Source organism: Pezoporus wallicus, unplaced genomic scaffold, assembly GCF_028554395.1.
Source record: "Pezoporus wallicus isolate ANWC-B61680 ecotype Strahan unplaced genomic scaffold, APGP_CSIRO_Pwel_v1 contig_6944, whole genome shotgun sequence".
NCBI classification, from domain to species: Eukaryota; Metazoa; Chordata; class Aves; order Psittaciformes; family Psittacidae; genus Pezoporus; species Pezoporus wallicus.
In genome coordinates, this window is record NW_026636656.1 from 1,251,775 (window position 1) to 1,274,230 (window position 22,456).

Here is a 22,456-nt window from a genome sequence, read left to right on the forward strand (position 1 = left end):
CATAAGTAATAGACTTCTTGTGCCAGAATGGTGCGGTTGAGCATCCATGGAAATATTGAATAGAACAGACACAACCACAGCTGTTTTCATTATGCATAGCCAAAAATGGCTAAACAACAGAGGTGTGGAGGGGGGAGGTAGCGAAAGCTTTTAGTGAAGCAGAGGGAGTTGCCAGTTTGTATTCAGTATGGTGGAGCTGAAATAATAGCTGTTGCTTCACACTTCTATCATGACTTATCCTTACTTTATTTTGATTTATTAATTTTATTCCTTTAGCACATAGGAGCTGCATTGTGGGCAAGTACTACTGGGTATGAGGAGCTTTTTAGAGCAATTTTTGTCGATGTCCTGAACAAAACCACTTGTCTGTATGTCTGGTGTGTGTATTGATCTTACAGACTGTCTCCTGCCAGGTGGGTAATAAATACTCAGCTGTGACAGTTCTGAAAGTCTAGCCGCTAGACCAGTCCCAGAACAGCCTCTGTTGTAATGATGGGGAAAGGATCAGAGAGCAAACAAGGACCATTTACCCTTTAAAAACACTTAAATAATTTATTTTGCATGCAAAAAGGCCATTAAGAAGGGAGCCTTCCACTTGCCACTGTTTACAGTACAAGCACTGGAGTTCTGCAGTCAGCAGATGGAGTCTCTATCCCAAACTATTACTACCAGGTTTGTTAATTTTCATTAATGGTGCACCTATATCCACTGTGCTTCCAGTACATTTTCTACTTTTCTACTGTTACTGCTTTAGTGGGAAGTGTTATCTTGCAGTGAAAGGAGAAGCGGTTTCCTCTTCTATTTATCATCTGTTTACAGGGTTTTGATTAAAAGTTTTAACCTGTTTCTCCAGCCACCTCATCTAGAAAAAGACCATCAATTTCTCAAAGCTTGTGAAAGACTTGGAGAAATGAATCTGAGGCATTCACTCTCCTGACAGGCTGCCAGAGCAGAACTTGCTCTCACGCTAGCATTTTTTCTGTACTTTATGTCATGTGCAAAACACGAGGATTTGTGCTGTGCTAATCCCTCTAATGAGAGCTTCTCCCAACCTCTATATAAACCCTGCTCAAAGCCGTGGCTGCTGGGCTGGTACCACAGAGCTAAAGCATCCATCTTTTGAACTGCATTCAAGACAATTTGAGACCAGGATTAAACAAACACCCAACACCAGCATCCTCAGCAGTAAGAGGGATTATCCCAGTTGGCTGGGGCATGGAGTCACGTCAAGGACAGATTGTCCCACAGCGGCAATTTCCCTGCTCCACTCACTCAGGTCCAGCAGACAGGCAGAACCTGCACCCAGCCGTAATGGGCACCCTGAGGTGGCTCTTCTGGGCTGTGGTGGGCTACCTGGGTTGCTGCTGTCTCCCCAGGGTTCAGGCACAGTTCCCCCGTGCCTGCATGACAGTGGATACCCTTCGCTCGAAGCGCTGCTGCCCAGCCTTGGGGACAGACCCAGGCAATATCTGTGGGTCCCTGCAGGGCCGGGGATGGTGTCAGGGCGTGCAGGCAGACACTCGGCCCTGGAGTGGGCCCTACACCCTTCGAAATGTGGATGATCGGGAACGGTGGCCCCTCAACTTCTTCAATCAGAGCTGTCAGTGCACAGGTGAGAGGGGTGCTGGGGTGAGGGGATGGGGATGGATGGGTCCACTAAAGATCCACTTTGGAGGTTTGGATGCTCCAAAGGCCAGAAACATCCCTGGTGGTGTAAGGCAACAAGAAGACTTCAAATATTATCCATTTCCTAAAAGTACTGTTGTGTTCATGATACTATCAGCTCTTTTTCAGAGCAGTGGAGTCTAAAAAGTGTTTTCTCTCATGCAAACTTTTGGGTTTTCCTCTTTGCCTCTGGAGCTGTCCCTGTAGCCATCCATCACCTTTCTCCACAGGGTTTTGGATGTTTCAGTGCTGCCCTTAAAACTCTGTCACTGCTAATCATGGTGTGGTGGATCACTTCCAATCTGATCAGATCTTATCATCGTTGATCAGAGATATATTCCTTTTGGCACAGAACTTGGCAGCATGATATATCCCTGTGCACTGAAAATGCCATGGTGTTTCTCAGGGTTGTTAACTAAGTCTTCAGCTCACTCAGTTTGTAAATCAGCTAAGAGGCCATCAGTCCTTTTCCTCTCTGTCTCCAGCTGCTCCCTCCCACCCATGACTTTGCTTGGGCTTCTGTCTTCATATGCTGGAGGTGAAACAATCAGGGATAAGTTCTACTTGAAGACTAACCTGGCCAAAATGACCAGCTTGCAATAAGACCAGTGCACTAGTACTGGCAGGAGAGGGGGAATAGCAAGGTGACATCAGGGCAGAATAAGACGACAGGACCCTTTCTCAGCAGCATCCCTGATTGAAGAAGGGTTAAAATGAACAGCAACTGCAACCTCAGCCCAGACTGCTTTGCAGGGCTGGTAGGAGATGGTACCAGTAGTTAGGCAAAAAGCACTTCTCAAGCACTGAAGTCACTTGCTAGACAGACGTCAAATACAGCTTAGGATGTCTTGTTGGGAACATGAAACTGTATGAATTTTCTAACATGGGAAGAATAGCTTGCTTTCCTTTAAGCTGATTCTTAGGACTAGCTGAACTGGTTTGTCTAAAATATGTCTTGGCTTTCGCTGTCAAAAAAGCCCAGATCAATCTGAGAAGGAAGCACTGCAGAAAATTTCTGCCGATGATGTTAAGTTTTGCAGCACTATTATCCAGTGAAAGCGGAGAGGTAGGGGCAGGTGACTTCCATGCTATGTAACACTATACATGGTGTTACTGAAGCTCTTCAAAATCATAAGAGACTTCAGAGTATAATTGGTTTTTATGTTGTCCTTTGACTAGATTTTAAATACTTGTGTGGAAGTACTTTTCCAGACAACTTACAAAAATTGAATAAATTTTTTTTTCATTTTAAGGGCTTACATAACTCCAAAACTGAAGACCGATATCACATACAAGCATAGACCATGAGTCAGAAGAGCACTGAAACACATGGGCATACACCAGTCCAAATGATTAGGGCATCAAAACCTAGGAGTAAGCCGTGTAGATGGACATGGTCTGCATAGGCAGACATTAATTTGCTTGTCCAGGTAAAGGTTAGCACTGGTCTTTGATATTTGCATGTCTGGGTCCCAAGTTATGTGACCAGAATGTATTGTCCTCTCATTCAGCCTTACTTCTGCTGAGCTGTCTGCTCTCCTTGGCTCTTGAAGTCCAGCTTCTCCCACTGTGTTTTTATTTCATTTGTATACTTCAGTCATTATTTCTCTAAATATGCCAGAGATAATGTGGACGGCATCCTTAAGGATGATTTGCAGAAAGGTTTCCTGGGCTCTACCCTTCTTGATGCTACAAGCAAAGGCATTCCTGGGTGAACACTGAGAAGTTCACAACTGCACAGGGTTTGAATTAGATCTGATGCTTTTACAATGGTGGCGATTGTGTGTCTGTGTCTATTAGTATTTTGTTGCACTTTTTTCACTCTGTTTCATACACTGGTTAGCTGCCTGCACATCAGAGTTTTAGATTGTGTGACATGTGGCCTTTATTAGGCATCTAGGGCTATGATGCCTGTGGTAGGTAACATAAATTAAATATCCACATTCAAAGGGACATGGAACAGTGTACATGTCGACTATTAAGGTATCTTACTTTCCAAATGAATGCTATGTGCAAACTGCCTATTTGAAATAGTTTCTGGCTAGTGCAAACTCCAACCTGTGCCAAGGCTCCTTCTGGCATTTTAACAATATAAACGGCCGTGTTCCAATGCCATCTTGGCACTGTTTAATTTATAGTTTAAACATGGTGTAAATGATAAGCTGTGGGAACTCCAGCTGCCATGTAGCTGATTGTATTTGCCTAGACACTGCCATTTAAATGTGTCACATAGCTGATGGTGGTGCGGTAGGAAACCTGGAGGAGTTGTGAGGATCAGGGGCCAGGATTTTCCAAAAGAAGGATTCTGGAGTTCTTGCAATAAACTAATCTGCTGGAAACTTACTAGCTAAGGATAAAAGGAACCCTGAAAATCTGGCTATTTGTTCAGTTCACTGAGGAAAAGTGTCTTAATATCACGTCCATCCAGGCCTGGGTGCTGAATATGTCGGGGGGGGGGGAGAATATCCCTAACACAAACAGATATTGATGAGTATTTATTATGGGATCAGATTATTTTTACATTTGCTCTCAAATTAATGTAGATTTTCTAAGGAAAATGAAAAAAACCACATTTTCATTTCTAAGCTTTAGCAGATAATACGCACTAGTGACTCTTTAGCTGGGGACAAACGTAACAGAATTAGATTAGTACAACAGAAAGATTCAGCTTCAATTCTCACTTTTTGTATAAAGAGCTGTAATCAAAATGATAATTGTAAGTCTGTTGTCAGGATGCTTCTTGTTGAATGTTTCATTCTGTGTTGGTGGCAGCAAAAATATAATCTGTAGAAAAAAGGAAGGGGTTATGGCATGAATGTAGCCAGGAGATAGAAAAGAGGGTTTAGTTCCTAATTTCAATTTTGAATCCATTGTATGTGTTCTACAGTTGATTTGGGTGTACACAGTATTAATTCAATTTATATAAATTCTTAAAGTTCAATGACCTTATGACAGTTCCTGATAGCGTGCAGTACTGTGTGAAGGGCAATTTGTTTTTCAATAAGGTGTGTTGAAATAGACCAAATGTTGGATTTAGTGGTCTAACCCTGAACATTGACACTTGTAGGTAGTTACACAGCAAAGCAGTATTTTGGTGGGATAGTTAAATTTAGTTTAGAAGAATACTGTTTTAGAAGATTTAGGAACTAAGTGCTATTTTGAGTTCTAAAGGAAAAAATTATGGTAATGGGATACAGATCTGCCATAACATTTTAATACTCAGTACAGAAGGTTATTGTGAAAAAGTCACTGCAGTCAGTCATGTGGTGGCTAGTACAGATTGTGACAGTGATTAACAATGATGTAGTTTGAATTCACTGAAGAGTTAAACATAATTCATTTTTTTCCCAGCCACCATTTAAGATTGACATGTGGACATGTGTTGAACATGACTCTAATTCTTTTTCCGTAGAAGTTGTTTGATAAAAAAATATTTAAATCTTTTCACATTCCTGTTCAATGTATAATCAAGCTTAAGTTCTACTGTTTAGCTGTAAGCAAATTGCCAGGTAAGCCACGTATCTGATATGATGGGTCTCCCATTAGTTAGAATGAGTTTTCAAAGTAGTTACAAAATATGCTTCATTTACTTATTGTAGGGCAATGTGGCTGCAGAATAATAGTAAATTGCAACCATACCTTGATGACCCTGCTAGGTACAGATCTTCCACATTCTATAGCCTAACAGTATGTTGAGATGAAGAGCTAGAAGAAAAGAGCTATTTGTCTTGCATGATAGCAATCCTGATTCTACATTTGGGATACTGCAGTATGCTGGTCTTTCAAATCTAATGTAACTCCTGTTTTAATGGAAGTCTGAAAACGGTCCTTTCTCCCCATCTGATAAATGGTGTGTATTATGCTGGTCTTTGTGAATTGAAGAGGCATGGCAGCTGTTCTAATTTCATCTTGGTACAAAAAAACAAGGCAGAAGATGATGAGTGTTAGATGGATTCCTTTTTACTGAAGAAAAGACACCAAATTGATGGGGTTATTTAGTTGTGTTACGCTCAGTGTCTGAAGGCCAACCACATGCTATGACTGCTCAGAGGTAGGCAAATCCCTGTGGGTCAGGCAATCATTGGGATGGAGGAGCAGCTACAGTGGTATGTGATACCTGGTGTTAGCATGCACCAGTGATATATGTTAACGCATACCAAGTGTTGTGTCATAAGAAGTGTCTTTTTCTCAATGTCATGCCCATGGACTGACCCACTAGGGGAAGCTGCGTGGCCATAGTGCCTACAGAAACAGCCAGATTCACCCAACTTGACTGGGAAAGAGCATTATTAATGATGGTAAGATTAGACACAGAAGAAAGTTCCCAAGGCATGTGATCCCATCTCCAGACAAAAGGGTTAGGGGGGAAGACACCCCAGATGACTTTTATTACCCAGGGGCGGCATGATGGTAATTTCTGAAAGCAGTGGAAAAGGCAGGGAGCATTTGTATCCCATCTGTGACATGGTTTCCTGCCTCTGTGCCAAAATGACCTCTCACACCATATTCTCTAGAAACCACCAGAGGTGAAAATTATCTCTGCTGTTGGCATAGCCCAAGGGAAGGTAGTACACTGAATTGCCTCTTGTTAGTCAGTGAAGGAAAAAAAGTGTTAAGGCATGAATCCTTGGAGGTTCCTAAGGTCCCTGTATTGAAAAAAAAGATCTTGAAAGGGTCTCACTGTGTTCCTGAAAATGTCTACTGTGTGTTATATCGTGATAACATGAGATTGCTTTTCCTGCTTTCCTAGAGCTGTATAGTTGGAGTCCACCATCACCAGTGCAACAGAAATTGAAGTTAAGTTGTAAGAGACTGGGACATAACAATTCATAGTGCTATCATCTGGGAAGTCCACAAGGCAGTAAATGGACTTTCTGAAAGCAGCAATGCATCATTTCCAGACCAGTGGCCTAGTAGAATGCTTGAGAAACAACGGCTGAAAAAGTGGTTTGGGTGAGACATAAAATACCTGGGTCTGGGTACTGCAGTCATTCCTGTTTGCAGTGTGGGAAATCCCAGACCTCCATCAGCTCCTCACCATTTCATAATGACAGTCCTGTGATGCATGGAGTCTGCTGAAAAAAAATGACAAAAAGCAACTTTCTATTTCATGAAGTGTTGCTGTTGTGTGCATTTCTGTCAAGAGAACATTGCCAAATAGATCTGCAGATGATACAAAAATGTTCCACACAACCAGCAGAACTTCACTTGGAAATTGTCTCCTGTTTGCCAGTGTCTTCCTCACTGCAGTCCTCCTTATTCAGTAAAAGCTGATCTCCCACTGAAAAGTGTCAGGGGGAGAACTGGGTGAAGGACCACTTGGCTTACTTCATAGATTAGGTGGTTAAGCTGGTTAATTCTGCAGAGCATCAATTGAATTTAATTAGCACCTGTCCAAAGGAAACAGGTGAGGACTCATTGGTCTACCTGGCTCCAGATCCCATACAAGTGGATATAAGCTTTTTCCCCATGAAGATAACTCATAACTTCAGGCTTTTGCAAATTCCTATTCATAGCCTCAGGAAGGAGCATAAAATATACCTAAAATATGGGTATTGTCTGATAAAATGAGCATGGGTATCAAGAGCTGGATGAATTTACAGGGCTCTCATTGTGAAAGGAATAGGCACCATCAGAGCCTCAGCAAGTGAGTGGTGGAGTCTTGTTCTGGTACCAAGACCAGACAGGAGAAACGTGGTCCTGCCCTAACTTTGGTTCTGTTAGTGCTATGTTTCAGTGTGATGCTTATCCAACACTGTGAATAGATGGGTCATTCGAATTAACGGAAGTGTGATCACCAGTCTTAAAAAAAGGTTGCTGGCAGATCTTTTCATGGTTAATTTCTGCTTTGGCCCCTTCTCTTAAAAAGAATTGAATTGTACCTTTGGTCATGAGGGGAAAACAGCTGCTTTCCAGATGTTCATGGTCCAGGTACTGAAACTTGCACAATACACATAGCATAATTGAGGCAGTGTTTCAAGATATTCCTGATATTTGTCATCTGGTCAGTCCAGGCTGGAGTATGTGATGGGCCCTAATGGCTAGGCTGAGTTGTCAAGAGTGAGCAAGTATCCAGATAGTGGAATACACCAAATTCACAACAATTGTGCTCTTCTGTTGGGATTCTCAGGATACTGTGATAAAATCAACTTTCCATGTTCCCTATCTTAATCTCTGCCCTCATCATAGTAATGTATGCTATCTTATTTCTTTTGCAAAACTATAAACTGCTTGCTTTTTCTGGCATGTCTTCATCCCCCTAAACAAATGCAGGCCCCTGGCTTTGGGTGACTTCTGTTCTAACTGGTGTGGCAGCTAAGCCCAGATGCTCCTACCTGTAACAGGACAAAATATAAGCCACACACCTGGAAGCTGTCCCCATGGAATGTCATTGGGCTATGCACAGTCCAAAACCTAGCTGAAGTCTTCACCTTTGTGATCTCTAACCTTAGCAGTGGTCCTAAGCTTTATGATAGCATGTAAACCTATAGTTGTCAGAGCTTCTGAAGTAAACATAAGGTCTCCATACCTACAGTTAAAAGGGCCCATATCCTCTTGGTAAGTCTCACAGGAGTGTGTCACAAATGTTTAGAGCTCAGCAGTCCTTATCATAGAGCTAGCCATAAGCTACAGAGCCTTCTTGGTAACAATCCTTGCAGCCTGGGGGTCTTTGGATCTGGTAATAAGCCCTGCAGTCTATGACAATCTGAAATCTTACTTTAGTGTTAAGTGTTGCTCTGCTCATAGACTCAACCCTACAGCTGAGGGACATCTGCCTATTGAGGAACACTTCGTAGACCAATACCTCATCTCTGTGTTAGCCCAAAGCCTGTCCTAGCCTAGCACTGCCGATATGCATGGGGAGCAATTAGATTTTGTGGCATTTTGGAAGATGATGCTATGGTTGTTGTGGAGTGAGTGTGTACGTGGGGTTGGAGGGAGGCTGGGATTAGGGAATTTCGGTGTAGACTTTGGAGAATTGAGTGGAAGTCCCAGAGGACCCTTGGCTGCTCTTCTGCTCCCTCTTTCCTCTGGCAGCAATGCCCACTGTCCTACACCAGTGCTATGCCAGCAGCCTGCTTGTGTGCAGCAGGAGGCAGATGTCTGCTGCAGGAGCAGTTGGTTGGTTGCTCCCCATCTCTCCTGACAGGAAAAGGCAAAGCAAAGACAAAGGCAGCAGCAGCGCCAGAAGGGCCTTTCTGCTGCTGCTGGCAGTCTGCTGTGGTGGATGATAGGCCATGCTTGAAGAAAGCTCTGCTTTCCTGAGCTCTTTCAGAGTCTGAGCTAATAGCCTAGAGCGGACCCAACTACTTGCCTTAGGAATGATGCCAGTGGGGAATGATGGTACTGCAGTGTTTCACAGCCTCTTATTGCAGCACCATTTAATAATGCTAAAAGCATGACCTGCAGCACCCCTGGTGCTCATCCTGGATCGTATCAGGTCTCAGATACACTGTTAACAGGCATCAGTTTTTCCAAAGTTTTGTTCTTAAGAGAACTGTTTTGTTTGGGATATTTTTTTTTTTTCTGTGCTAAGGATCCATGTGAACTGACCCTTTTTTGGCTTTGATCCTGGAAGCCTGGGAGTACTTGAGAGCTAGTTAAGCAAAGCACTTCACTTAACCTGAAGTGCTCAGCCCTCGGTTCGCTGAGACTCTTCTCACGCCTGAGGGCTTCATGGAGCTCTGAGGCATCTTGGAGCATCAAGCCCATTATCTGAGCCCGACTGGCTCAGTGGGATTCTTGGCCCTGCTGTGTCTCTGGGAAACAAGCCATCCTTCTGGTTAGGCAACTGACAAAGCTGCCAGTGTGCTCAGCTGCTGTCCCTTCCAGGAACTGGCATCTCTGGCAGAAAAGAGTACTAATTCATAATTTTTCTGCATTCACTGTTAGTTTTCCCTGATTCACAATGTCATGACTTCTCTTTCTCTCCTGATTCAGGAAACTTTGCTGGCTATAACTGTGGTGACTGTAAGTTCGGCTGGAGCGGCCCCGAATGCAACATGAAGAAGCCAACAGTTGTCAGGAAGGATGTCCACTCTCTGACGCCAGAAGAGAGAGATCAGTTCTTCAGTGCTCTAGACCGTGCAAAGACAACCATTCACCCAGACTATGTAATTGCAACTCAGCACTGGAGAAGCCTGCTTGGTCCCACGGGAGAGGAACCACAAATTGCCAACTGTAGTATTTATAACTACTTTGTTTGGCTTCATTACTATTCAGTCAGAGATACACTATTAGGTTAGTGGTTTTCTTATCCAATGGGCTCTGCAGGTAAAGGGAAGGGTGAAAAGTATCATTGCTGAACAAAGACAACTATGCTTCACTACAGCTGTGCTACTTCCCTGAGCAGTGAGTCGCAGGAGGGGCAGATCTGAGGAGTGAAATAGTTGATGATGAGAAGTTGGTGGTCATCCACAGTTCGGGGAGGTGTGCTTCAGACCTGCTGTGCTCTGGCTCCTCACCCCATGGCTGCTGGAGTACACCAGCCACACTCGCGGTGCATCTTCTGTCTGACAGAGGAGTGGTTCACAGGCCCCATTGCTGGGTGAACTGAAGTGTGGTCAGACAGTGACTGACTTCAAAAAGGCATTCTTACTTCATAGGACAAGGTAAATGCAGGAGCAGAAGGAAAGGGCTCTGCAGTGAAGGCAGAGAACATGCAGACATGTTTGGGACCAGAGTACTACTGCTTTCTGTAGCCATCAGCAAGTGTCTAAGGATGGGATTTGCCTGACCAACCACAGCTAGCTTTTAAAACCAAACCAGGTCAGAGGTCTGGGTCTCTAACACTATGATTTCTCCCAGATATGAATTCCAGTCCTCATAGCTTTTCTAGGCAGAAGTACCTATGCTAAGCCCATTTTGCAAAGACTAGCTCTCACTGGAGGCAGCACTAGTATGACCTTTCTACCTGCCAGTCCTATGTGCAAGCTGAACAACCCATATCTACCTCCTTGCTAGAGGGTATCTGCTACTCTGCAGTGGGTTTTCTTCAGTGCATCCTTCTGACACTGTTCTATTTTGCAGGGCTGAAAGAAGCATTCTCTAGCCTAGCAAGAGCAAAGGTCCTTCAGGGACAGCACAGAAATGTGGAAAGGGAAAGAGGCAACTTCTAGTACTGCTGCAGTGATAAATAAATTCATATGTGGATTGAAGCTTGCTGCAGTAATAAATCCATATGTGGTTTGAAGCCTCCAGCCTTTGAGTGCCTTAATTCTCATGTGTAATAACAAGAACACAATACAAGATATAATAAGTACAATTTAAAGAAAATTGGCAAAGAACATTGAATTACTGTTGGCAGGTTATGGAAAATGCTGAGGTTCTCTATTGATACATTGTGTAGGTCCTGCAGCTGATCAAGAGAATGAGATAATGCAGTACATATTAGCAAGGAGCTCAGATTTCAGACAATAAAAATGTTTCTTAAAAGCAAAATCCATTAAACAGATAAGAAATCTTCACAATGTCCAACTTTAAGGGGAGTGCGAAGTTTTGAGAAGCATTGAAGTGAATAGCCACAGTTTTTTTCACTTGTCCCAGGTAAGTGTTGTAGCTTGTGATGTGCATGCTCTGTCCAAAGGTGCAGAGCTGCAGGTTTTTATTTAACTCCACTCCAGGCAATAGCAGAATGTGCTGTCTTTCTCTCAAGCCTCATTTGGTGCCTAAGTGCTTATTTTATCTTCCCTTTGTAGGACCTGGCCACCCGTTCACAGGTATTGATTTCTCCCACCAAGGACCTGCCTTTGTTACTTGGCATAGGTACCATTTGCTATTGCTGGAGAGAGACCTACAGGTTAGCTGAACAGTCTTCCTGCTCCTCATTCAGATTCTATCTATCTTTTACTATGCGACTTTGTTGAGTCAGACAAGGGTAACCTATTTCCTAGGATAGCTTCTTACCTAAACTCCCAGGAGTGTTTGCTCACTGATCCTTTCTTGTTTAAAGTGAAATTAGTGCTTTCCAGGTACTGATCAGTTTCTCACTGTGAACAATGATGTGAAGGTTATCATGGAGATTTTTATTTCATCTCCACAACAGAGGACAGAAGCTGTGAATTAACACTATTTTTTAACAAAATCAAAGCAACACATACACGTAAACCATGGCAACAGGTATCGTCTGGTGATGCTGAAGATACCATCCTAATGAAAGCAACTCTAAATATTATGCAAATCTAAATATTATGCAAATCTAAGTATTATGCAAATCTAAATAGCAACCTCTTTAAATGTGCCAATGTGTACATTTAATGCATACATATATTTAGCAATGCATTTTTAAAAGAAATATATGCTAATGCTGCCGACAGTCAGTTGCCGAAGCATTGACTCATTTCCAGTTGCATTACTTCTACATTGGCAACGTTACTGTATTCCAGCCTTGCAGTTCTCTAATGAAAATGGTTGATATCAAAATATCTTCAGGATCTCACTTGTGTGAAATTGTAGCTAACAAGCAAGCACAAGCAAATGCACTGTATTCCTCTATTAATACAAGTTCAGATTCTTGCCTAGGGCTAGGCTTTCCAGAGCGAAAGCAAACCACATGCACAATTTTACCCATTACCCACTTACATCACTCAGAAAGCCTCTTTGTTGCTTACGGCTCAATTCAGGCTGTTCCTGTTCTCCTGCATGGTCTCTGAGTTGGCAGAAAGCTTAACATGGCCAAAAGAAGTGCAGTCCAACAGTATAGAAACTAGTACAATGTATTTGCTACGACCGACTTAATGCCCCAATCTCTTGAAAGGAGTTGAAGCAACACTGAAATGCACGTAGCTGAAACACAGAACAAAAAGTAGACTATCCAGTGAAATATGCAATGAATACCCAATAAAAAAATCTTGCAGGAGTCCATTTCTTCCTCTTTCCTTTGAAGGTGATTCTCTCTAACATGTTTCTGTCCATTGCAGCGACTGATAGGCAACGATTCCTTTGCGCTGCCCTACTGGAACTTTGCCACGGGTAGAAACGAGTGCGACATCTGCACGGACCAGCTCTTCGGGGCACCACAGCCAGGTGACCTGGGACTGATCAGCCTGAACTCCAGGTTCTCCCAGTGGCAAATAGTTTGTAACAGGTATGAGAATATCCAAGGCAAGCTTGCATACTGACCAAACATTGCTTTAATTCGGTACTGACAGCATGGGCTCCCCTCTCAGTGGGTGAGAGGCAGGAAAAAAGCCAAGTCATCTTTTTTAAAACTGGGTATCATGGTCAGTGTGTGCATAGATAGTGCTGTGTAAATTCTCTCCCTGGTATTATGGAAGTATATTTTTTAAAGATGACTCTTTTGATACAGGATTTTAGTCAGTTCAGCCATTTTGAGGATGCCAAAAGTGCAGAGTTTGCACATCGGCAAGTATCTTTTAAAAGAAGAAATGCCTGCATGTTGATTCTCCCTAACCCAACTGATTCTGACAGCAGAAACAGAAAACTGTTTTGGCATATTGGAAGCTAGAGATAGGCTGAAAAATCTGTTCCATTGTATTGGGTGAGACCCTGAAATACTTAGTGCGGCTTGGTGACTGACTTCAAAGTGCCTGAGATTTCACATGGAAAACAACACAGGGGCAACCAGGAACTTTCTGCCAGCTCTCTGTAGGCATACACTGATCTGGGTGAGAGTAGGGCTTTGACAGGTTATTCACATGCAGGACTGTGGTGCTTATGACATACGATGCTGCCTGTTACAATACCCATATAACATTCTCCTTTCAGAGCAGGAATAGTGTGCAATCAGTCAGATGGAGGTACCAAGAGCTTAGGGCTTTTCAAAAGAGTCTCTTTCTCTGGGTACCTAAAGAGCTACTTGAAATTCTAGCTTTAGGCACTACTTGGCTTTAAATCTCACCTCTACTTTTTCTCTAAGATAAATAGGGCTTTGTTTTTTCTGAAAACTGAAGTGACTAAACTTTTGCCTTGACAAGGTCAAACAAAGAAGAGGTTTTGTTTACTTCAGGAGTTTCCGAAAATGCAGTTTCATCTCACACTGAATAGCACAGAATTTTTTCACAAGTGTTACACTGTTTTTCTCCTCCTTCTTTCCTCTTTCTCTCCCTGGTATAAAGGACTTGCTCACCATCAGCTACTGGGCAACCCTTGCAAAAGCAGGTTGTCCTCCAGACCCTGAAAAAGAGTATGGAAAGCATTGCATTTGCTTTTCTTCTAGAGGAGATGAGGGATGGAAAGTGAAGTCCCATTTTCTGTTATTCCTTGCATTTTCTCAGCCCACCCTGCAGCTCCACAGTGGGTTTTCCCTCTTTTTTGAGTTAAAAAATTAGTCTTTACTCGGGACTTAAAGTTTGTCAGTTCAGAATTCAAAAGAATGTTTTCTATTGTTTGGCAAAAGCTGTTCTTCCAAAGCCCTTGAGAGAGAAGGTGTGAAGGGAGTTGTGCTTGCTTTTCTGAAGCATCCTCTCTCTGTGGACAATGAACCTGGTAACTCTTGTCCAAATGACTGATGGTCCACAGAGGATGCAGAGCCACAGTAAAGTATGGCACAGTGGCAGTTCTGCAATGAGTTTATCTCCCAGGACACAAGAGGTAGACTGAGGTACCCCAGGAGGTGTCAGTCCCTGACCCCTGCTCTCTCACACGTATAGCCAAGGCCTTGTTCTAAAAGCCTTGGTCTAAAAGCCAACAAGTCCTCACCTTATGCTGACTTGTGTTTCTGTTTCACCCTCAGCTTGGATGACTACAACCGCCTGGTCACGCTGTGCAATGGGAGTGATGAAGGGCCGCTGCGGAGGAGGCCGCCTGGGAGCTCCAGCAAGCAGCTACCCACTGCAGAGGATGTCAGGAGGTGCCTTTCCCTGCAGGATTTTGACAGCCCCCCCTTTTTCCGCAATTCCAGTTTCAGTTTCAGGTTTGTTCTTCAGCTTCTCCAGAGCTGGGTGGGTCACAGGTTTTCTTTATGTGAGCATCTCTCAGCAAAATATGGTTACTGGATGCTGCTTTTACCTATCTGCAGGAATGCACTAGAGGGCTTCGATAAACCAAGTGGAGCCCTTAACTCACCAATGCTGAGCCTTCATAATTTGGTTCACTCTTTCCTGAATGGGACCAGTGCTCTCCCTCACGCAGCTGCCAACGATCCCATCTTTGTGGTATGTCTTTTTTCCCCAGTGTGAGTGGCATTGGCTGTGGCTGAAAGGCACCTATCTCACCAGAGATTTGCAGAGCAGAAATCAAGTGAATTCCAAAAAATAAGTCTTTTAAGTAGAAAAGAAAAATTTTGTATCTTTTCTTGAACACTGCTAAGCCTGCACAACGGTCAAATACGGAGGGATTTGCAAAATATAAAATAAGTTTCTAGGGAGAAAAGCTGCTATTCCAAGTTACGTTGCCCCCAGTCCTTTCATCAGGTGGTATCTAAATTTAATGGGTTATACCAGACAATTTTACAGCAACAAGGTAAACTGAAAGTGGGGCTTGTTAATTTAGAGCAGTAGACTGAGCAGTTTGCTCCTTTGTTTCGAATTTCACAGGCTAAAAAGAAGCACATCTGATCTCAGGGGCTCTTGGGAAATAGAAATAATGTGGTTTCACTGGTGCTCTGGTACAGTGCTGCACTGCAATGAACAGCACAAACACCACTGTGTGAATAAAATGCCAACAGTTGACTCTGCTTGCACATCTTTGTCTTCTAATAAATTTATGCTAATTGATTTTCTTCTTTGTTAAACCATAGTGATTACATAGATAAATTCTTGTGCAATGATTTTTTTCTTACCTTTAAGTTTTCAGTCTTTTATTGGAGAAATTAGTCCAAATACTTATGTATTGTTCTTCAGCTTATTTCCTTAATAATTCTTGAATTCCTACATTAATTTCTTTCTTACACAATGAAATCTTCATTTCACAATGCTCTAATGTTATGTGCAAGTTTATTTTCTATGGATATTTACTAAGTTTTTTCCAAGGCTGTAATAAAAAACCCGTGAGTACCTCATAAATTAATTTGAATTGCCCCAGACATCTGTTACAGTTGCCAGAAACAACTTTCCTGTATTTTAGTGCTTTATGGACTTATAAACTCACTGGAAAAACCTGATCTAATTCACGAGTGCTGTGGAGCTGGTGGCGCACTTTAAAATGAACATGAAGGAGTCAAATTTCATGCAATTTTCCATATCTGCTCAGAGACGAGAGAGGTTAAAATATGTTTGAGAGATATATTCACTTGAATGAGGTCAGAGGGCCCTCAGCAGAGAGGATGGGCCTGCCTGTTCAATAGCCAGCTGATATTAAGCCATCTGGATGAAGAGCTTATTATGAAAAAGCAGCAATAAGGATGTATACTGCCAAATGTCCTATATAGAGCAATTTACTTGATTCCCATGAGCTTTCCTGGTTTCTTGTTCTGTAAAACCCACCTAAATTAGATTGCTCTCTTCTCTCTCTTTCAAAAGCTGCTGCCACGTTAGGTGAGAGTGTTTTAAATGCTGCCAAGTTCTGAAAGAGCTTAATAAATGTGCTTGCCCATGACTGGCTTTGCAGGTTCTTCACTCCTTTACTGATGCCATCTTTGACGAGTGGATGAAACGGTTTAACCCCCCTGACAATGCCTGGCCTGAGCAGCTGGCCCCCATCGGTCACAACAGACTCTACAACATGGTCCCTTTTTTCCCTCCTGTGACCAACAATGAGCTCTTCCAAACTGCGGAGCAGCTTGGCTACACCTATGCCATTGACCTGCCAGGTATGTTGCAGAGGGGTGCAGGCTGTTCCAAGCGATGAGACTGCTCATGTTTTCAGTGACACAGGCATATGGAAAATAAGGCACCTTTCACAATAGGCATGGGTCTGTTCACATTGTTGCTAGCAAGCACACACTGGTAGTTGCAACTCACCATGTAAGCTGTGGAAAGTACGAGTCTGCATGTACTTAGTTTACTCTTCTGCAAAATGCATCAACTTCAACTGCTCCATTCTTGACAATAACGATTCTTTGGGGCTGAAGGAGCCTTTGATTTTGGCTCCCATTGCCAGCACTGTTTATACCTGTTACAGGGTCCTTTAACCTGTCAAGAGGTCAGGCACTCTGCCAGGGAGCCTGTCTGGCTAATGCCAGTCATTTTAGAAAATTCTTGTTTTGAACAGGGCCCTGAGTAATAATGTGCTGGAAATCTTACTAGAGATGAACTCCGTTGATCTTTAGATACCCTGGGGAGATGTACCTGGGTGTTTTATGTTATAAACCCCTAATTTTAATGCTTTTCCATGTCTGTAAGTGTGATGTGCCTTAGGGTTTGTCTGTTAATTTGAAATTACCTTTGACACAAATCAGCTAAATATAAAAAGCAAGAAAGCAAAGTATTTATACACAAAATCCAAATTTTGCAACACAAGTTGCAGTTACTTAACTTGCAGTTACAAGTGTAACAGATGCATGAAAATCAAGCTTCAGCTGCTTTGCCAAAGATTAAATTGGAACAGTTACTTTCTTCACCTCTGTATTCCTTTGGGAGGCAGTAGGTGCTTATCTAACCTATGTGGCCAGGAATTTCTTCTAAATGCTTACCATGCATCTGTGATTTTAATCTGTGGAGACTGTTTAAAGGTCTATAGACTGCAAAAGATTGAAAACCTTGTCCTCAGGCTGCATTCACACGGGACAGCCCTGACTTAGGGAGGTTTGCTAGCTGCTTCTGCAGTGCTTTTCTCAGAGGTGTCTCCAGAATTTTTGCTAAAAATTAAAACTTCCCCTTTTATGAAATTTAAGTTTTCTTCCTTTTGGAATACTGTCCCACCTCCTGCTTTGGAATGCTACTGCCCCTTGAGCATGAGGTATGCAGAGGGGAACAAAGATATCTTGTGATTCTGCGGCTATTCTACTCCCACCTAAACAGTTAGCTCTCTGTGAAGCTGTGTATCTATCCCTGTCTGCATTGTCTGTGTTCAGGCAAAGTTTTCACATCCAAGCCTTTCCCTTTTATCTAGATATATGGGTTGCTAATTCTACTTCATGTAACCACATTAGAAATCAATATACCCTGCTGGCTTTTACTTGAAAATGGTAAAGCGGTAAACGATTTTGGGACCTCATTGAATTTGGGCATGATTGCCTTGACTCTTGTTGACAGAGACTGCAGATTGGGGCACACAACTTTTAGATTTTACAGATCAGTGTGATATCTCCCTGAGCCATGTCTCCTTAAACCTGCATGTCTTCTTAACTTCCGAATACCTCAAGTCCTTTGGGGAGTTTTTTTGTGACTATTTAGGCAAATGTAATTATTGCCATCTCATGATATGTATTATTTTTCAGAGCAGGAGAGCAGGCAATTCTTGCTTCTGAAAGCATGAAAGAAAACTCAAAATTCAGCCAAGTGGAGCAGTATTATTTTAAGAATGGACAATATTATCTTAGATGATAGTGGTTCCTCAGAAGTGGTTCAAATCAGACAATAAAATCTGGAGTTGGTCTGCAGAATGTCGCTAATTAGTGCTTTCAGTTAAAAGTTTGACAATAGGCTGCTTTGTGGTCTTAGGAAAATTTGAGGGTTTTCTGTTGACTCAAATTGCTTGGAAACAGCTAGGCTGAAATGTCATTATAGAAAAAAATTGCTTAAATCATTCATAACTTTGGACAAATTAGATAAGAGAATGGTCTTTTGGTCTTGTCACTGTTAATCTTTCCCATTCTCAAGACTTCAATTTGTATGAGAGGTTGAAATTTAAATTCAGCTGTAGACTTTTCTGGCAGGAAACATCTCTGGCTCTGTTATGTGTGTCAGTTACACGGTACATTACCAGCTTCCCCTGTGGTCAGTGGGTCACTAAGCTACACAAGCAATCATAATTACCAGGCTGTGGGACATGGTTTTTCTTCCATGTGATTTGAAAAATGAAATTATCGGCTGTCCTCACTTCAGACTTTTCATATTTCCAGGTTCCTTTGAAGAAACTCAAGTGTGGGCTGTCACGGTTGGATCCACAATTGGAGGAGCACTTATAGCTCTGGCCATGCTTGTTCTGTTGCTTGTACTTTTCCAGCACCGAAGGCAGAGAAGAGGTTTTGAACCACTGATGAATGTGAGCTTCAGCCCCAAAAAGTACATGGAAGAGGCCTAGAGCCCTTGCTCGGTTTCTCTGCTTATTCTTGTAGAAACTGACCTTGATTGCCTCCTTGAGAGTTTATCACACACTCCTTTGGCAGCTGACTACATTGTTCTCATTCAGGTTTTCTTGTTATCTTGTGAACTGTAATAAATGAAGTGTCTGGTTGAAAGACCCAAGACAGGACAGACTTTTCTCATTAGCATATGTTATCTGGACTGTGTGACACTTGTAAGTCATCCTCTATAGATTTAGATCAAGACAGGTAAGAATACAAATAGAAGAAAACCAACTTGAATAACCAAGATAAATTTTCACCTCAATGTGTTTTTGATTTCATTTAGCAGCTCTAAGGTGTGCTTAAAATTATGAATTCTACATATATATTTGAATAACATATTATTTTACAATTATCAATAAATATGCTGAATAACATAATCTTTTTTTAAGGTTCAGAATGTTTCGTGATGTTTGACAAAATACAATAAGAACCCCCTGGTCACAGTTTATTTCAGAACCATGATCAATTCTGTGTGTTATCCCCAATCAGAGTGATGTTAGACGTAGACAAACCTCCAATATTTGTAAAATTTTAGAGCAGAAGCTCTCTGTCAGCTAGGTATACACTTGTGTTTTACCCCTAATGTTAAGGACCTCTGACAGAGTTGAAAATGTTGCTCATCCTTCTCTATTTTGGCTCTGCTGCACTGTTCATTAATCTAGACTTAAATTTCCCAAGTCCAGAATCCAGGGCTCAAGGTAACAAGACTAAGATACACATTACCCAGTCTTCTGGTAGGGAATCAGGTTTGGCTATGGCACTCCCTAGACCCCATCATAAACATTCTTTTATATATTCCCTGTATATTTCTTTATTTAGCCATAGATTTGGACCACATTTAGGTAGCTTTCCTATGTTACCTTGAGACAGGGTTTTTACACAGCAGATGAAGTCCTGAAGAGATTGTGTCAGCTTTGGTGCTTAATATGTTATGTTAAAGGAGTCTCAGATTTTGCATTTTGTTAGGTCCTGAGTCTTACAAGAAATCTGCTTTTGTAGCCTTGAATAAAAATTCCAGTTAGTCATAATTTTGTGACATTTTTTTCTAGGCCTGCTCAATACTAGTGGTGTGGACTAGAAAGATCTCAATAAGTCTTCATTTAGCTTTGGATATCTGTAACTCACAAAACTTACCTCTAAAATGCAGACTTTTTTGGACAAAGAAAATTTCTGATTTGCTCACCACATGCTCAGATCTCCCTTGCTGCATCAAGTGGACAATGATCTGTTGCTATTTCTGCTCTTTTGTAATGCCTTTTGGGGGTCCCAGCATACTTGTTCCTGGCTTATGCCCAAGATGTCAATGGTTCAGCACTTTCTGTACAGCTGCTCAGCCCAGTGCTGAGCTCCCAATCCAGGCTGCCTTTTGGGTGGTTTTGACATGTAGGGACCAGTGTTACATGGTGCTAAGGACATCAGAGGAGGTCTCCAGGGACCTGGCTTGGGCATATGTCATATTGGTTAGACCATGATCAGTTTCAGTCTGTAGCTAGGTCTGAGGTTCTCCACATGCCCTTCTCAAGAAGATGTCAGACGCTTTCCAGCATGTCGTGGTTTAAACCCAGTCAGGTAACTTGTTCACTCACTCCCAGTGAGTGGTGCCGAGCTGACAACAATCGAGGTCCGTCCCCCCCCCGCCAGTGTTCTCCCCTTCCCCGCTCCCGGAGGAACGGGGAGGAGGATCGAAAGAGTGCAACTCCTACGGGTTGAGACAAGAACAGTCCAGCAACAAATCACCACCACTACTATCAGCTAAAACAATGATAAGGGAAAATAACAAGGGAAGAGAATAAGATACCACTGGCCAAGAAACGAAAAGCCACAAACAGGTCTCTCTGAAGCCTTTTCTCCAGTCAGAGCAAGCCAAAACGTGCACCAGTTAATGCTAAATACTGATTTAGAGAGATGCCTTTGGACAGACATTGACACCTTTTTGGCCTTCAAGTGATATGAACACCAAAGCTTAGGAGACAGGATAGGCTGCTATTTCCAAGGTTGAATGAGATTTTCCCTTGGGGTCACAGGGTACCAGACTAGTTTCACCACCTTGGAGTCCCAAATGTCTGATTTGCAAGCTGCCCTGAATATGGGCAAATGACAGTGGCAGTGGGGTAGAGAGGAATTAAAAGAAATGTAGAATAGCAGATAACTTCTTAGAACTGATTTTGTCTAACAAAGGAGAGTTGCTCCGCTCTTGCTTGTAAATTAAGTGGAAAGCTATTTTCCTTTCCAGAAAAAAACAAAACATTGAGGACACTAGATTGATAATATGCACATAAAAGATACTGCGGTCAGAGATCCATGCATTACTCTTTCCGCTGTCTGGCCCTTACTTTAATAATTAGGGCAGACTGGTTAGGAGCTGCTTGTGAAGACCGGGCAGAGGCAAGCTGTCTAGAGAGCACAGCCTGCCCTCTTGCGGCTTAATGGAAAATTACCTGGTGACACCAGAAAGCTGTTTTTCTCCTGCTTCAAGTGCAGTCTGAGTCTAGAAACCGAGGACAGTTGTGTCTTTGGTGAAAGGGGGAAGGGTAGGTCATCTCTACATGAAATGCTTCAAAAGAAAGGAAGTTGAGCACAAGCACATTAAAAAACGGATGGAGGAAATCCTACAGCAAGTAAAGGTTGGTTTTATATGTTCTGTAGATGAACGTTCCATTCATCTAAACCTACAGAAAAGGGACTTTTTTTTTGTTGCTGGTTTATGCAGGTGTTAGTAAATACCTCCCACCTCATGTTGTATAAATCGTACTGAAGCTGTTGCTGCTGGAGTGGGATTAAGAGGAACTCTCAAAGGCTTCCATAGACTCCTAAGATGAGGGAAACTGTTGAAAGCACACCATACCACATCTCCGCAGAGCCCAGCACTCTCTGGGTTTTTGCTCCTACAAATCAACGCAAAGCTTGACCTCAGTTGGTGCCCATGGTCCATTTCTGCCCATCACTTTTTTCTCTCAGATTCATAACTGAGCAGTCGTCCAGGGAAGGGTGACAGACCAGCACATCCGTCTTTGTGGTCGCTTTTTACTCTAGACATTTTGCTGTCGGATCGGAGATGCGCTCCTGAAAGAATTCAAGCTGAGATGGGTGTAATCATCACTACCCCACTGCACTCCCACCCTTAAAATAATTCTTGCTGAATCCCTGCTTTCTTCTGACAAAAAGCTCCGAGTCGCACAGGAACGTGTAACACAGCTGCAAATGAGATGTTTAAGCTCTGGAGAGGGAGAAGCGCCCAAAACCATCTCTTTGTCAGCCTTTTTGTTAGCTAGACCCTGCAGCTTCCAGCTCTGCATGTAGGGGTTTTGTGTGGATTATCTTTCTAAGGAGTTTAACTCTCTCTAGTCACTAGTTAATTGCTCTCTCAGTTGGCTGTACTGGAGCTGTGGGCAGCTAATGCCTCTTTCTGAGTCTTCCAGGGGGTCAGGTGCCTAATTTTTTGATTCTGCAGTAAGCTAGTGGCAGCCACATCATCTCTGTCAGTCATGGCCCGAGCCTTTGTGCACATGATTATCATGAAAATACTCTGAAGGAATTAGTGAGAACTTGGTTTCAGAACTGAATTAGATCTCATTTCTGGCTGTTTAGCTAATTGCTTGAAAAGGAATGTTACCAGTCTGCCCCTGCTTTAGGAAAGTAGCAATGTAAAGCAACCACATC

At 42.6% G+C, this 22,456-nt stretch overlaps 1 protein-coding gene across 1 annotated transcript; it reads left to right on the top strand.

The window, feature by feature from the left end:
* The first annotated feature begins 998 nt into the window (after nt 1-998).
* On the top strand, nt 999-19,824 carry DCT (dopachrome tautomerase). The gene is made up of 8 exons (XM_057401149.1): nt 999-1,612; nt 9,607-9,906; nt 11,364-11,464; nt 12,585-12,751; nt 14,360-14,539; nt 14,645-14,780; nt 16,174-16,375; nt 18,569-19,824. Exons 1-8 carry the CDS (start codon nt 1,216-1,218, stop codon nt 18,748-18,750), a joined length of 1,665 nt encoding a protein of 554 aa, XP_057257132.1. The 5' UTR covers nt 999-1,215; the 3' UTR covers nt 18,751-19,824.
* Nucleotides 19,825-22,456: the final 2,632 nt, after the last annotated feature.

Coding starts and splice junctions, on each gene's coding strand:
- DCT (XM_057401149.1), top strand. CDS start 1,216: ATGGAGTCACGTCAAGGACAGATTGTCCCACAGCGGCAATTTCCCTGC. Junction 1,613..9,606: donor TCAGAGCTGTCAGTGCACAG/GTGAGAGGGGTG, acceptor CTCCTGATTCAG/GAAACTTTGCTGGCTATAAC. Junction 12,752..14,359: donor TGGCAAATAGTTTGTAACAG/GTATGAGAATAT, acceptor TTTCACCCTCAG/CTTGGATGACTACAACCGCC.